This window comes from Schistocerca cancellata, chromosome 9 (assembly GCF_023864275.1).
Source record: "Schistocerca cancellata isolate TAMUIC-IGC-003103 chromosome 9, iqSchCanc2.1, whole genome shotgun sequence".
NCBI classification, from domain to species: domain Eukaryota; kingdom Metazoa; phylum Arthropoda; class Insecta; order Orthoptera; family Acrididae; genus Schistocerca; species Schistocerca cancellata.
The window spans coordinates 185,684,064-185,701,897 of record NC_064634.1 but is presented as its reverse complement, the minus strand read 5'-3'; the positions used below and the strand labels follow the sequence as shown (position 1 = coordinate 185,701,897).

The 17,834-nt window shown below is 40.8% G+C and overlaps 1 protein-coding gene across 1 annotated transcript in view; it reads left to right on the top strand.

Moving 5' to 3' along the window:
* The first annotated feature begins 1,019 nt into the window (after positions 1 to 1,019).
* The window catches only part of LOC126101009 (retinol-binding protein pinta-like), an 84,621-nt gene continuing 67,806 nt past the window's right edge, over positions 1,020 to 17,834 (top strand). Inside the window, exons 1-2 of the mRNA XM_049911675.1 lie at positions 1,020 to 1,094; positions 16,645 to 16,783. Of these exons, the coding sequence (XP_049767632.1) occupies positions 16,645 to 16,783 (139 nt within the window). The 5' untranslated portion in view covers positions 1,020 to 1,094. The remainder of the gene's footprint in view (positions 1,095 to 16,644; positions 16,784 to 17,834) is intronic.

Genomic DNA, 17,834 nt, shown 5'->3' with positions numbered 1-17,834 from the left:
AGCAACAGATAATAACAACCTAGATAGCTTGACAATGGCAATGGGGCCGAAATAAGGTTATAGCAACAGGTAATAACAACTTAATAAAAAGTCTTTGAATACAGCAGCGTTCTGGCTTACTCAACAAGACACATATAACGCAGAAGAATTCAAAGTTAATATTAACGCGTGCATCCTTAAGAAGGGTCTTACGAGAAGTCTACAATACTTTTCACCGTCTGATTGAAAGGTTTATCAAAAAGTCCCGGGGAATTCTCGTAATACATAAAGTCAGTGAATTAGTCCAAATCTCCCATTCAGTCTCTCGCGTACTCGTCTGGTGTTGCAACTGAAGACAGCAAAGAGACAGGTGAAATACTAAATTCTACATTTTAAAATGTATTCAGGAATGAAGGCGCTGCCATACCAATGTTTGACTCCCGCACTCCCAGGCACAGATAAATAGTTGAGACTAAAGAGGCATCAAGCCCTGGCGGAACATTAGTTAGAATTTATATTTAACGCCGTGAAGAATTAGCTCCTTAGCTAACTCATACCTATCGATAATCTCTTTCTCAGTGAATACTCCCACGTAAGTGAAAAAAAAAGTACATGTTACTCCTGACTACAAAAAATAGTTTCGTGTTAAAAAGGACACTGAAATTTTCGAACGTAAACTCGGTTGGAATATGAGGAACATGTTGGGCGTGTAATCAGGTTAACGTTGCAGATATTTCACGCTATCTGAGTACTTCAGACTTTAATGTCACCCAGGAGGCTTAAGAGGGTGAGAAAGTTGGTACGCCTTAAACAATTATAATGGACTCTGTTCAATTCCGTTTTACGTATGGGCTTTTGTTTGCGCTCGGTAGCTTGCTACTGGAGTCCAATGAGAACATGCAGCCGTCGGACTTTCGAGTCGCCCCCGAGATAGCATGGATTCATTACTTAATCTCTGTTTGTCACTCATCATAGCTGCGCGATCGCTTTGCAGATAACAGCTACTGAGCGGTGTCTTAAAAGATACATTACGTGTGAGTGCTGTGTGGGCGATCGTTACGTCGCGTGTAGAAGCTACCCGTAGTGTTAAAACTCGTGTAGCAGATCACTCAAAGGTTAGTGAAAAATTTACGGTAAACTTCTGATTAATTATTGCTCATTCTTAACGAACTTCCATTTATTTTTGCCTCTCTGTGATCTGTTGTACCGGTAAGAGACAATCAGTTATTCTACTGCCAAAATCGGAATTAAGGAAATTACACTAAAGCTGTGTCTTAAAGAGTCAATCCATACAGCAAATTTAATATAAGCAAGCACACTGGCTAAAGTCCCAGGATTCATCGCGCTAACAGCGTGTACCACCGCCTCTATACTTCATAATGTTCAAAGTTCCACTAAGCAGAGAGGCCACGAAGTTCTCCAGGTGTGCCATCTATATCACAAAACGGCTGACCCATTTCGTGGTTCATGATGCATAATCCCAGGTGTAGGTTTCCGGCTTCTAGAGATGACCAAAATTTTATTTTCAATGTTTCACATTATTACTGAGCGTATTTACAGTCTTAAAATACTCATGAAGAGTATTAACTTAATCCACTCATTAAGAGTTATACTCTTAGGTTAGAAGTTTAACTCAGTGAGACAAGCATTAGAATTAGATACTGTGTGTATGTTGTGACGCAGCATAACTGACCCATGTTTCAGGAAGAGATCCCTTAACTTTACACATAATCTCAAACCTTTACCATAAAAGGAAAGAAGGATATCGCTAACTACGAGGACTATTCGGAAAGAAGAACAATCGATGGTGAAATAGAAACCACATTGAAAATCAAAACTGTTTTATTTGCAACAGTTAGCTACACCTTCCAGCTGCTTCTCAACATAGCGCCGCTCCGAATTGGACACCTGTCGTAGCGTTCTACCAATTTTCCAATACCCTCGTCATAGAAGATAGCCTCCTGGGCTTTTCGACAATTTTCTGTGCTGGACTGTAGTCGTTGTCTGAGCCAGAATGTTGTCTTCATAGTGAGCGGTTCATGTGAGCAGAGATGAAACTCAGAGGGAGCGAATTACAGGCTTTAAAGCGGGCGATCAAACATTTTCCATCGAAAACGCTGCGAGAACAGCTTTATTGCCCCTGCTGCGTGCGGCTGAAAACTGTCACGAAGAAGGAAATGCATGACAGGTACGTTATGTGGGATTATGTGAAATCACGCGAAATCTCACGGCAGGCACCCGTACTTGGCGAGGGATGCTATTTATCTAGGCATCTTTACGTGATTACTGTGCGCTCACAACTGAGAAGAGCGACATGACGCTATCTACGGGCGTACTAGCGACACTGCACAATGCATCTGTCCAAAGCTTCATCGAATTTTCACCGTGATCTCCATTTCGCGACTGGTCGTTCCTTATTTTCCGAATAGCCCTCGTAGATCTTCGCTATTCATGCAGTAAAACTGCAACAGCAGGCACTGTCATCATAATTTTCCAACTCCATTTTCCCAGATGTGGTGTACAAGCGCTCGCCATCTCCTTCTGTCTTCATACATCTTACAACTTTCCATTTGTGTCCTTCCTCCTCCACATCTGATCTTACAGTCTCTATTTAGCATTTTCTTGTTGTTCCCCGTGGTCTTCTTCCTACGAGGTTCAGGTTGATGTACCTTTCCGCAGGTCTTTCGCTGTCCATTCTCATTACGTACCCATACCACTAAACCCTGCGTTTCTTTGTGACATTTGTAAGCGAACCACAATAGCAGGTACTTGTCTCTTCCCCTCATTTCTGATTTTGTCCTTTCTAATTGTTTGATTCATAGTTGTAATGAATATCATTTCTGTCGTCTGAATTCTGCTAAAGCCTTTGGTTAGGAGGGTACATGATTCCAAACCATATGTGAAGACTGGTACCAGGAAGGTGCAGTACGTGGTCGCTTTTGCTTTTCGTGCCATTTATTGTTCCAGAGAAGATTTCTGATTTGACTGTGCAAATTGGATACTTTCTGTGTTCTGCTGAGTACTTCATGCTTAATGTTCAAATGTTGAAACGTTTGTGAATTCCTAAGGGACCAAACAGCGAGGTCATCGGTCCGTAGATTTACACCCTACTTAAACTAACTTATGCTAAGAACAACACATGCACTCATGCCCGAGGGAGGACTCGAACCTCTGGTGGGAGGGGCCGCGCAATCCATGACATCGCGCCTCAAACCGCGCGGACACTCCGCTCGACCTTGCTTAATGGTATTGTCTTTCGAGGTCATGCTTTCCTAGAGCAGGCATGACATTTTAATTTATTAATTCTGTACTGCTAACTCTATTCGCAATACATATTGAAGACGGTATCCAAATATACCACTAGATGTATCCGTACACCTTATCGTTACACGACCACGGTTCAGGAGAAAGGGCGTCGTTAATATTCAGATGTCTGGAAAACGGAGCACGAAATACTCAAATTGATTTCATCCAGTGTTTGACAATGAGAGCCCTTAGTGACTTCCAACAAATTTTAAACATAACTTCAGACCTCTTCTAAACTTTTTCAAGGTTACATGCTCAACGGAAAATATTAAACACCTAAATCACTTGCAACGTAAATAGAAATTTCGATCTGTTCTTTACACGGAAGTTCGAGTCTTTAAAGAATGGGGGTTTACTGGTATGGAGTAAAGACCTTTACTGATGTTTAGATACTGCACAGCGGAGATATTGATTACAAAGTTTCACACGTTGCTCCACATAGTCTTAAACATTTTATTTGGAGTAAATATCGAGTGATATAGCGAGAAAGTCGAGTGACATACAGCACGTATGCGTATAGCCGTATTATGATGGCTGTTGTCAACATGGTAGACGGGAGTGTCCACAGAATACTCATCATGAAGCACGAAGCAGCAGAAGAAAGTGTAAAATTGGAATCCTGAAATAAAAATTCTGATTCACGTCCACGATGACCTCGATGAGTGAGCTCAACTCATTTTACGAAAATTACCTGAAAAACCATCACAGAACCACCTCCATCCTGATCTACACCACCACACAATGGGCGTTAATCGTCTCATCGGGTCGTCAGCACACTGGACGCCTTGCACGTTTTACCTGCAGTTATACATCTGTATATCCAGTGTTTCATAAAGAATGATCTGATTGCAAAAACCCCATATTTATTTATAAAAAAATACCACAACATAGGATGGATTGCAAAATACCCACTAAACATTAAAGTTTTAGCCACGCTATTACAAATGCTCTATGAGACCATCAGCAGCAGCACGAACATAATCTAGACGATAGCTAAATTCGTCGTAAACTTCACATAATGTATCTGCTTTTACAGAATTTATGGCGGCTGTTGTTCTGTTCTTCACATATTCTACGTCAGGAGGTAAGGGAGATGACGACACTTTGCTTCACATATCCACATAAGAAAAAAAAATTACATGGGGTCATATCCGGCGATCTTGGAGGCCAAGAGTGCTGCGTAGGGTCTCTGAGTCCCGTGCGCCCTAGCCAGCGTTGAGAAATTCACGTATGATGTGTGACGCTCCATCCTGTTTTAAAAGGAAGTTATCGCAATTTTCCTGAAGTTGTGAAAAAATCCAACTCTGGAGCAATCGAAAATATCTCAAGGCTGAATGGGGCGCACGGGACCCCGAGACACTGCCCACACTCTTTGTCTCCAAGATCGGCAGACCTGACCCCATGTGATTTCTTTTTTTTGGGGGGGAATATGTGAAGGAATGTTTGTTCATCTCCCCTTTAACTCGTGACATAGAAGAAGTGAAGAACAGAATAACAGCCGCCATGACTTCCGTAAAGAGAAATATATGGTGTAAAGTCTATGACGAATTAAGTTATAGTCTAGGCATTGTTCGTGCTGCTGTTGGCGTACACATACAGCATTTGTAATAGCTTCAATATTTTGTGACTATTTTGCAATCCATCCCATGTTTGTAGTATGTTTTTATCAATAAATATGGGGTTTTGAAATCAGGTCGTTCTTTTTGAAACATCCTATAAACGCTCCAAGGCCACCAGTATTTTATTTTAAAGGAATAAGTGTAATTTTGTCCGGAGAGTGTTGTACACAGCTCTTGCTCATAATCGTTTCTGGTCAAAACGTTTCTTAGCATAGCATCGAACACAGTTCTATAATTCAGGCGCTTGTACGTTTCCGTGGATTCTCTTGCAAAAACGTTGCCCTGTTTCGAAAGCGCAATTGCTCATCATCGCACTACGATGGTTTCCACTTGTAGGGAAGCAGCCTACTCACGCTGTAGTAAATTCACATCAGTTTGCATTGTGTGCCAGCCAGTCTGCTGTAACTAGCTCTGACGTCATAAATGTTGCGCAATACCTTAAAAATCAAGCAAATGACCTAAAACTTTTCTAGCATGTCAGGAATAATACTAAATTAATGTGTGTTAAATATCAGTTCGATAACTTCAGCCATTTTCGAAATTTGGACGTTTTTCTAAAAAAATCATTGGCGCAACAGAAAAGAGCTAGAGACTTCAAAATTTATATTTAGATTCATCTTTCATAATGATTTAATAAAAACAGTACTTTGGATTTCACAAATTGAGACTTTAGTGGAAATTCATGATTTTCTGGTTTTCGTCTCAAAACTGAAGGAAGCAAGATAGATTAAGTAGGCTAATAAATAAGGCTAGGATGTTTAGATTTAAATAGGTTGGAGGTCCGCTATGACTGTGAAGATGTGAAAAGTTTCTTTTGAATACCTATAAAATTATAGCGATAGCGGATCTTAAAAGGGCCAGTTCAGAGCTCATCTACTGCGTGCAGTGTAATTTAATTAATTCTCTCGCCCAAAATATTTAACTTAGCCACGTCAAAATTTTATTATCAATACTTACCTGCGTGCTGAATGCACGTTTAAATTAAGAGCTTCATCGGCCATCAGCAAAAGAAGCTATAAATTATTATGTAACTTGAAGTGGTGCGTTACTAGTCCAGCAGCTAGTCGGGAGAGCCGATTTGAGCAGGCGTTCCCTTAGCCGTCCGCACCGCGGCTATATATACAAGAGCGCTGCGCGAGGAAGGAAGGCCCCAGTTCTCTCCAGACACTGAATAGCACGTCAGCTGTGTCGGGAGTCGCGTCGCTTCGGTATCACTGCTACAAACAGCCTCGGGTGCCGTATAAAGTTACTAGAGATACGCGGAACCATGAAATCATTTCAAGTGAAGGGTTAATTCTGGGATGATTTCATTATCTAGCTTCAGTTTGCGTATTGTCGTATTTTCACGTGCCGTCTCGGGACAGACATTCTACCAATTATTTAGCGTGGCGTTTGATGAAATATTCTCATCAAATTTTGGCGAGCATTCTTTTTAACATTTAATTCGGACATTTATAGTTGCATCAGCACATTAGACTCTCAACTGCTCTGTTAGGTAGGTTGTAGGGATACTTGTGTTTATCAGTGAATTTCAGAATATACTCAACTATTTTGGAAAATCGTTTTTGATTAGAAATCCCGGACAATCTCCTAATTCTTCAGAGCTATAAGCTGCAGCTATAATGGTATTCTCAGATGAAGTGGGCACTAGGAACTCTAATTACAGGCTTCAAGTTTTGTTAAATCACTTTCTGGGGGCTAAAAAGTAAATAGAGAGCCAGTGTTGAGAACGGCGAAAGACAGCATTAACAACATTCTAAAAGCCTGAAACTGATTCAACATTCAAACATTTATACAGCAATTTTTTAATTTCCACGAAGTTACTCGCCGCCCCACACACTGTTGATGGGAGATGCAGGTAGCCAATTAACTGTGGTGAAACAAAAATGCAGGTTGCAGGCAGTATTTGTCAACTCTGGAATCCAGGTAACAGCACTGTCATTGAAATTGGATTAAAAAAGTTGCTTTGAGGACCACCGAAACCGAAGGTGCAAGGTACGGGACTTCTGATTTCCATAAATGCGTACGTTTCTGTAGCTCAGGTGATTTCAGAAATGTTACGAGGTTTTCGTGAAATCATTCGACAAACTGTCGGAGAATTTTAGCAACATTTGGTTCATCGAGGAAGTGTTATATAGCACAGGCGAAAATTTACTTTGTTGTCTTAAGCTGATTATACCATACAGGGTGTTACAAAAAGGTACGGCCAAACTTTCAGGAAACATTCCTCACACATAAATAAAGAAAAGATGGTACGTGGACATGTGTCCGGAAACGCTTAATTTCCATGTTAGAGCTCATTTTAGTTTCGTCCACCTACGCTCAATGGAGCACGTTATCATGATTTCATAAGGGGAAACTCTACCTGTGCTGCTAGAACATGTGCCTTTACAAGTACGACACAACTTGTGGTTCATGCGCGATGGAGCTCCTGCACATTTCAGTCGAAGTGTTCGTACGCTTCTCAACAACAGATTCGGTGACCGATGGATTGGTAGAGGCGGACCAATTCCATGGCCTCCACGCTCTCCTGATCCCAACCATCTTGACTTTCATTTATGGGGGCATTTGAAAGCTCTTGTCTACGCAACCCCGGTACCAAATGTAGAGACTCTTCGTGCTCGTATTGTAGACGGCTGTGATACAATACGCCATTCTCCAGGGCTGCGTCAGCGCATCAGGGATTCCATGCGACGGAGGGTGGATGCATGTATCCTCGCTAACGGAGGACATTTTGAACATTTTTTGTAAGAAAGTGTTTGAAGTCACGCTGGTACGCTCTGCTGCTGTGTGTTTCCATTCCATGATTAATGTGATTTGAAGAGAAGTAATAAAATGAGCTCTAACATGAAAAGTAAGCTTTTCCGAACACATTTCCACATAACATATTTTCTTTCTTTGTGTGTGAGGAATGTTTCCTGAAAGTTTGGCCGTACCTTTTTGTAACACCCTGTATACACACACCGACAAATCTTGTATCTCAAGTGTTTACGCAACCTGTCTGTCGTTCACAATCGACAGATAAGCAGATAAAACTATTATCAACTGCATACGAAGGTCATAAAAAGAAAAACAAAAAATGGTTCAGATGGCTCTGAGCACTATCGGACTTAACATCTGAGGTCATCAGTCCCCTAGAACTTAGAACTACTTAAATCTAACTAACCTAAGGACATCACACACATCCATGCCCGAGGCAGGATTGGAACCTGCGACCCTATCGGTCACGCGTTTCCAGACTGAAGCGCCGAGAACCGCGCTGCCACACCGGTCGGCTAAACAAACACAATCTCATTGAATGTGAATATGTATTTTAAAGGACTGGTACTCATTTCTATCTCTTGTGTGCTCTTGAAAATATTAGAAGTTACTCTGTGGTAAGAGAAGTATGTGTGCCATGAGGCAACCCAGCAGAGCAGCTCAGCTACTGTGAACAGTCTGATGCTTGCGAAATACTCATCTTACTTCCACAAACACCATAACGAACAGTTTTAATGTAAAAAAGTGCACAATGTACTACTTCATGTTGCTGGTGGAGTACCTCTCTACTTTTAAATTATTCTGTAGATCGGCCTACTCTGTTACTTAGAAAAAACTTTTTTCCGTGGACTTACCATTACTTCACGGAATGGACTGTAACCTATTCAACATGCAGACAGTTATTAATTATAAATGCTTCTAGTTGTCTGGCAATCATCTAAAATATTGGTCCTCTTGAGGGAAGTTGGTGTTTTACAGAGAATATACGTGTTCGTCATAAACTCCAAACAGACATTCAGCTCGTTGTTTCAGATAACTGACACTTGGTATTAAGGATTCGTCTCCATTATATGATCACCATGTGGTAATTTATAAAAGGAAACTACGAAAAAGTAGCAGCGTCCTGTTATTCGTGATAAAAGGCAAGTCAGACAACTTTAACTATTACTGAAGAATTGAGAGAGTGTTGTTCCTCGTAGTACTTTTCAGATTTTCGCTTCCGTAGAGCCCTGTAATAGACGTTTATAATATTTTCGTATTTCATGTTGAAATGATGGCATTTACTTAATGTGTGCTGCAGTCCGTTTATGAAATTACAAAAACTAGTCCGGAAAAGTATGGTTTTTCCGAATATTATTAAAAAGTGTTCCAAGCGACAACAACAGGTCATGTACCTATGAACAAATACTCTGTTGAGATTTAACAGTGTTGCTTTCGAAAAAAATCTTGTCGGTACTGTATGTAATTGGCTATAATAATCAATAAATAGAATCAAATTGGGAAGAAGTATTATGAGACACCAGTTATAAGTTAAAAGCTTTCACAAATGCATATTTCCATTTACAACAACGGGCAAATTGTTAACAAATTAAAGAAACTCTTTGTTTTATCATAATTCCAGTCTTGGATCAGAATTTTTATTTTTAAATAGATTATTAATTTCGGTCGGTAATGACCATCTGCAGTCCTGGGCATAAACGTGTTGCATTACACGTATCATGCCATTACATGTAATTGTGCAGTCACACGTAATGGCGTGATATGTGTAATGTAACACGTTTTCGCCCAGGACTGCAGATGGTCGTTACTGAACTAAATTAATAACTTGTTTAGAAACAAACTTTGTGATCCAAGACTAGAGGTATAATAAAGCAAATATTTTCCTGGATCGCTGGAAACTTACTCATGGATATGTCACAACTTGATAAAGAAACTCAGTTCCGATGCAAATTTCACGTGCTGCATGCTACAAGACCTTGGCCATTTTCATGCTAGAAGCTGGTAACTGGGTTTACTCATCAAAAAGGTCTGAAAATGAAAAAAAAAACAATATTTCCCAAACATCTTTATTATACAGCATTTAAATAAGTATAAATCGTCATATTTATAAACAGTGCGCAAAACACAAATTCACGTCTCATAACAACGAACGCAGCATAAAATGCCGGACACCGTTTATGGCGGTTGGTAGTGCGCATTACTTCATGTGATTCTAAAATCAGTCACTAGATTTAAGCACCGACCGGGAAACATGACGTGTTCCTAGGTACACCTTTCTCCCGGTACAACTCTCTCGAGTAACCTTTTCCTTTAATTATAAGGGACACATGATATTTCCCCCATAGAATAAACCTGGAATGCGTTGGGGAGAGGCATATTCTCAAGCCATCCTCCAACCAACAATGTTCATGAATTTAGTCAGAATGTATGTCACCCATTGCAAGAAACTCCTCAAAGTGACAATCGGAGGCTGTCTACCACTATGGCAAGTGAAAACAAAAGTGCCCACATAAGTTCTCAAAGGCTAAGAAAACCCAGCATGTCCTTCCTTATGGAACATGTTGGTAAAAACCTTATTCCTGTTGCAGCCTATTTTCAGTACAGAGAAAACCATTCCCACTGATGAAGAATGCTGTGAGTGTGTACTGCGTTTTGTGTGCGTCTACCAACAGTTGAACGTTCCTGGTGGAAAGCGCTACACAGCATGACTAGAAGATGTGAGTGTGCAGATTTTCACCATCTCCGATATTTTGAGAAAGGTCGAATCATTGGAACGTCATACCGATAGATCGCTCATAAATTTTCCTACAGTTCGATGTCTGCAGAACGACTGGTTACATAGTAGAACCAGGGGAGCAACGTGCAAAAGGAATAGGCACAAGGGGCTCCGGAATGACTACGCCACAACAATATCGAGCGATTTTTCGACAGTATCTGATGAGTAGAAAGATGACAACAGTTGGAAACATGTTACTGGAAGTTTGGAAAAGATCTCGAGTTACAATGCGTCGTTTATAGTTGACACCTTACTAAAGGCATTAAAGGTTGATACGGTGTACAGGCAGAGTCGAGTAGGACACTGAGTAGCATTTCTTAGCGTTCACTGTCAATCTTGCTTTTGTTTGTAGCAGTCAGATCGGGGCCGTCAACTCCGTGGACGACCTGGCGATAGGTCACACAAGGTAGGGACTCTTTGACATGCACACCTCCCAAAACTCCTGCAATCATGATGTAGGTTGCTACTGGGTATGACAACATGACTGATTTGGTAATTGTTGAAGAGCGGCTGATTGCTTGTCGGTATTCCGCAAGAACAGTAAAACATGTTGACAAACCCTCCATGACCAGAGCAACAAATGGCATATTCCAGCTACATAACGGAACAAACCAGTAGTTCACTCCACAAACGTCTCGAGAAATGCACGGATCCTCGACCGGCCAGTCTGATTCCCTGATTTGTTCCCCACAAAATAAATCTCAAATGCGTTGGGAAGAGCCATATTTTCATGCCAGCCTCCAACCAAGAATGTTCATGAACTAAGGCAGAATGTGTTTCAGCCATCGCAAAAAACTCGTCAAAATGGTATTCGGAGGCTGTCTGCTTCCATGCCACATGAAAACAAAAGTACCCACACAGGTTCTCAAAGAGTATGAAAACTCTAAGCTACCGACAGCCGAATACCAAACGAATTACAAACGAGAGAAGCATTAAGAGTAAGTTGAAAACACCTAAGAAAGAGATAGGGGAGTAAAAGTAAATAAAGAATTGACAGTATGTGAACGCTGAAAGTATTCTCGTAATCAAACCAGCAGCGTTTAGCTTTTGGAAAAATCCTGAATGTGATACTTCTAAAAAAACTAATAATTTAAAATGTAAGAGTGCACTGATCATTCAGTAATTTTGGGGTAAATCTCAGAAACTGCATGCAATGTATTCTGTTATGGTTAAACGATAATCTGTTATGTGTAAATCACTGGTTCGTAAATTATACAAATACAGCTTTAACAGCGACGTGTCATTTCTAGACAGAAATTGTACAACTGATTCTTTTGTGTTTAGTTGCACATCGTCGATATACAGAGTGTACAAATATATAGGACCACAATTTCAGCATTCATTCATTACATACGGAAGAAGAAAATAAGTTATCTGCGAATGATGGTGGAAAAGTTTGTTTGTATTAGAACTCACTTTATATAGCTGCTGGTAGTAGATTAATCCCTGTAAATTTTCACAATGAACCTCTATAGACTATCGCGAATCCTCACGCAATTGTTGATGCACGAAATCTACAACGATTTTTCTGTTAACGTTTGGTCAGAAATTACTGGTGAGTGCATGTTAGGGACCTACATTCTTCCATCCAGGGGCAATGGACAAAATTTCAGTGTTCCCGTTAAGAATATTTTTCTTGATCTGCTAGAAGCTGTATTCTTTCAGGCAACGAAACACGTGCTTTATCGTGGATACAGTTCTGCTTCATTTCATTGGTAGTGGTCATCGGATTTTAGACAACAGATTTCGTGAACCATGGACCTTGCCGCTGGTGGGGAGGCTTGCGTACCTCAGCGATACAGATAGCCGTACCGTAGGTGCAACCACAACGGAGGGGTATCTGTTGAGAGGCCATACAAACGTGTGGTTCCTGAAGAGGGGCAGCAGCCTTTCCAGTAGTTATAGGGGCAACAGTCTGGGTGATTGACTGATCTGGCCATGTAACATTAACCAAAACGGCCTTGCTGTGCTGGTACTGCGAACGGCTGAAAGCAAGGGGAAACTAAAGTCGTAATTTTTCCCGAGGACATGCAGCTCTACTATATGATTAAACGATGATGGCGTCCTCTTGAGTAAAATATTCCGGACGTAAAATAGTCCCCCATTCGGATCTCCGGGCGGGGACTACTCAGGAGGACGTCGTTATCAGGAGAAGCAAAACTGGCGTTCAACGTATCGGAGCGTGGAATGTCTGATTCCACAATCGCGTAGGTAGGTTAGAAAATTTATAAATGGAAATGGATAGGTCAAAGTTGGATATAGTGGGAATAGTGAAGTTCGGTGGCAGGAGGAAGAAGACTTCTGGTCAGATGAATACAGGGTTATAAATACAAAATCAAATAGGGGTAATGGAGGGGTAGGTTTTGGGGGGCTGCAATTCGATAGTAGGAAAATGAAGAGAAGGAAAAATTTTAAGTGAATATGGAATGGAGGTAAGGAATGAAAGAGGAAGCCGCCTGGTAGAATTTTACACAAAGCATAATTTATTCGTAGCTAACATTTGGCTTAAAAGTCATGAAAGAAGATTGTGTACTTGGAAGAGGCCTGGAGACACCAGAAGGTTTCAGATAGATTATATAATGGTATGACAGAGATATAGGAACCAGTTTTTAAATTGTAAGATATTTCCAGGGGAAGATGTGGACTCTGACCACAAACTATTGGTTATGAACTGTAGATTAAAATTGAAGAAACTGCAAAAAGTTGGGAATTTAAGGATATGGGAGCTGGATAAACTGATAGAAGCAGAGGTTGTAGAGAGATTCAGGGAGAGCATTAGGGAACGGTTGACAAGAACGGGGGAAAGAAATACAGTAGAAGAAGAATGGGTAGCTTTGAGGGATGAAATAGTAAAGGTAGTAGAGGATCAAGTAGGTAAAAAGGCGAGGCTTAGTAGAAATCCTTGGGTAACAGAAGAAAAATTGAATTGAATTGATGAAAGTAGAAAATAAAAAAATGCAGTAAATGAAGTAGGCAAAAAGGAATACAAACGTCTCAAAAATGAGATCGACAGGAAGTGCAAAATGGCTAAGCAAAGATGGCTGGAGGACAAATCTAAGGATGTAGAGGCATATATCACTGGGGGTAAGATAGATACTGCCTACCGAAAAATTGAAGAGACTTTTCGAGAAAAGAGAACCACTTGTACAAATATCAAGAGCTGAGAAGGAAAACCAGTTCTAAGCAAAGAAGGGAAAGCATAAAGGTAGAAGGAATATATATATAGGGTCTATACAAGAGTGATGAACTTGAGGAAAGCCGCGCGGGATTAGCCGAGCGGTCTCGGGCGCTGCAGTCATGGACTGTGCGGCTGATCCCGGCGGAGGTTCGAGTCCTCCCGCGGGCATGGGTGTGTGTGTTTGTCCTTAGGATAATTTAGGTTAAGTAGTGTGTAAGCTTAGGGACTGATGTCCTTAGCAGGTAAGTTCCATAAGATTTCACACACATTTTAACAACTTGAGGACAATATTATGGAAATGGAAGAGGACGTAGATGAAGATGAAATGGGAGATATGATACTGGGTGAAGAGTTTGACAGAGCACTGAAAGACCTAAGTCGAGACAAGCCCCAGGAGTAGACAGCATTCCATTAGAACTACTGATAGCCGTGGGAGAGCCACCCCTGACAAAACTTTACCATCTGGTGAACAAGATGAATCAGACGGGCGAAATACCTCCAGGCTTCAGGAAGAATATAATAATTCCAGTCCCAAGGAAAGCAGGTGCTGACATGTGTGAAAATTACCGAACTATCAGTTTAATAATTCACGGCTGCAAAATACTAACATGAATTCTTATATAAGAATAGAATCACTGGTCGAAGCCGACCTCGGGGAGAATCAGTTTGGATTCAGTAGAAATGTTGGAACATGTGAGGCAATACTGAACCTACGACTTATCTTAGAAGATAGATTAAGGAAAGGCAAACCTATGTTTCTAGCATTTGTAGACTTAGAGAAAGCTTTCAACAATGTTGACTGGAATACTCTCTTTCAAATTCTGAAGGTGGCAGGGGTCAAATATAGGTAACCAAAGGCTGTTTACAATTTGTTCAGATACCAGATGGCAGTTATAAGATTCGAGGGGCATGAAAGGTAAGCTGTGGTTGGGAAGGGAGTGAGACAGTGTTGTAGCCTATCCCCGATGTTATTCAATCTGTATATTGAGCAAGCAGTAAAGGAAACAAAAGAAAAATTTGGAGTACGAATTAAAATGCATGGACAAGAAATAAAAACTTTGCGGTTTGCCTGTGACTTTGTAATTCTGTCAGATACAGCAAAGAACCTGGAAGAGTAGTTGAACGGATTGGACAGTGTCTTGAAAGGAGCACATTACATGAACATCAACAAAAGCAAAACGAGGATAATGGGATGTAGACAAATTAAATCAGATGATGCTGAGGAAATTAGATTAGGAAATGAAACACTTAAAGTAGTAGATGAGTTTTGCTATTTGTGGAGCAAAATAACTGATGATGGTCGATGTAGAGAGGATATAAAATGTAGACTGGAAATGGCAAGGAAAGTGTTTCTGAAGAAGAGAAGTTTGTTAACAAGAAATATAGATTTAAGTGTCAGAACGTCTTTCTGAATGTATCTGTTTTTAGTGTAGCCATGTATGGAAGTGAAACATGGATGATACCTAGTTTAGACGAGTAGAGAATAGAAGCTTTCGAAATGTGGTGTTACAGAAGAATGCTGAAGATCAGATTAGTATATCACGTAACTAATGAGGAGATACTGAACAGAATCGGGGAGAAGAGGTATTTGTGGCACAACTTGACTAGAAGAAAGGATCGGTTGGCAGGACATGTTCTGAGGCATCAAGGGATCTTCAGTTTAGTACAGGAGGGCAGCTTGGAGGGTACAAGTCGTAGAGGAAGAGCAAGAGATGAATACACTAAGCAGATTCAGAAGGATGTATGTTGCAGTAGTTACTTGGAGATGAAGAAGCTTGAACAGGATAGAATAGCATGGAGGACTGCATCAAACCAGTCTCTGGACTGAAGACCACAACAACAGGATATTAAGATGCGGACTATTTCCTTGTCTCCACTTTTTCGAACGTAAACCTACTACTCGTGTATTTGTGGGAGCTTTTCAAAGCTCGAGTGTATCGAAAAACAGCAGTAGTAGTTTCCTTTTGTCACTACACTGGAATACTGCCAAAACACACGAACTATTCCTGGGATACTTCCACGCATCCGGGATTCAGTGCGGCGGGATGTTGATGGATGCATTAGTGGTAAGAGAGTGCATTCTTAACATTTCATGCAAGAAAACATTTCATGTGATATGCTACTAATTTATGTTTTTGTGCGTTTCCCATGATAAATATGCAATGAAAAGATATAGGAAGTAATTTCTGAGAAACAAATAATGAGCCGGCCGCGGTGGTCTAGCGGTTCTAGGCGCGCAGTCCGGAACCGCGCGACTGCTACTGTCACAGGTTCGAATCCTGCCTCGGGCATGGATGTGTGTGATGTCCGTAGGTTAGTTAGGTTTAAGTAGTTCTAAGTTCTAGGGGACTGAGGACCTCAGATGTTAAGTCCCATAGTGCTCAGAGCCATTTGAACCAAATAAAGTGTGTTCGGACCTATATCCACATAGTATATTTTCCTCAGCTGTGTCTGAGAAATGCGTCCACCTTTGGCCGTAACTTCGTGTTAAGCTCCGTACATCGAAAAAAGCCGCATATCGAGAACAGAATGGTCTTGAATTTCTACTTTACTGTACCATCAGTCAGATTCATACGCATATCCCTGTTTTCCAGACAAGCAAAGATAAGTAAGAAGCCGTTTACGAATTTTTTCCCAAAGTTCTTTATACTACGGTTTATGTGAAAATGACGTCCTATCTGCATAGCTAAATGCTTTGGATAAGTCAAAAGAGATACTGTGTTCAACCCGGTTAGTGCTCGCACAACAATTATTAAACACATGTGATGTTGCTGCTTTTTAATAAGTGACGTTTCAAACTGATTAGTTGTTGACGCAGAACACGTAGTCTTGTCACCGACACCAGATATGGGGTCACGTTGGTTCTAAAGAAAGAACCAAATCGTGCTACGAGGTGTTTCGTGGTGTATTATCACCGTCTGATAAGTAACGCAGGAGCTCAATATTTCTTGGTACATTACACTCAGTGAGAATTGCATGAATCGTGGATTATTCAACATTGTATCGATTGACAACCCTTGTTACAGATGAGTTACCGGCAGGTTTCCCCCGAACTGCAGGCCATAGCACAGAAGAATCTGAACGAGGACCCCAAGAGGAGAGACGAAGACATCAAGCACATCAAGGAGTGGCTCAAGAAACAGCCCCACCTCAACGCTCGCGATGGTGAGTGATACTGTCCCGCTGCTAGGAATTACGTTCTATTTTACAGAGATACGCTGCTGATCTACATAGCAAGTTTTTCGATAGCCAGAGCACATGAGACATGTTGTTGTTGTTGTTGTTGTTGTTGTTGTTGTCTTCAGTCCTGAGACTGGTTTGATGCAGCTCTCCATGCTACTGCATCCTGTGCAAGCTTCTTCATCTCCCAGTACCTACTGCAACCTACATCCTTCTGAATCTGCTTAGTGTATTCATCTCTTGGTCTCCCTCTACGATTTTTACGCTCCACGCTGCCCTCCAATGCTAAATTGGTGTTCCCTTGATGCCTCAGAACATGTCCTGCCAACCGATCCCTTCTTCTGGTCAAGTTGTGCCACAAACTTCTCTTCTCCCCAATCGTATTCAATACTTCCTCATTAGTTATGTGATCTACCCATCTAATCTTCATCATTCTTCTGTAGCACCACATTTCGAAAGCTTCTATTCTCTTCTTGTTCAAACTATTTACCGTCCATGTTTCACTTCCATACATGGCTACACTCCATACAAATACTTTCAGAAACGACTTCCTGACACTTAAATCTATACTTGATGTTAACAAATTTCTCTTCTTCAGAAACGCTTTCCTTGCCATTGCCATTCTACACTTTATATCCTCTCTACTTCCACCATCATCAGTTATTTTGCTCCCCAAATAGCAAAACTCCTTTACTACTTTAAGTGTCTCATTTCCTAATCTAATTCCCTCAGCATCACCCGACTTAATTCAACTACATTCCATTATCCTCGTTTTGCTTTTGTTGATGTTCATCTTATATCCTCCTTTCAAGACACTGTCCATTCCATTCAACTGCTCTTCCAAGTCCTTTGCTGTCTCTGACAGAATTACAATGTCATCGGCGAACCTCAAAGTTTTTATTTCTTCTTCATGGATGACATATCAGTTACGAATTTTCTTCTGGTCTGTTTTTTATGTTTACTGATTGTTGATTTATACAATTTCCTAGCGTGGTTACATTTGGATTCGGAAGTAATACCGTTATCAGACTATACA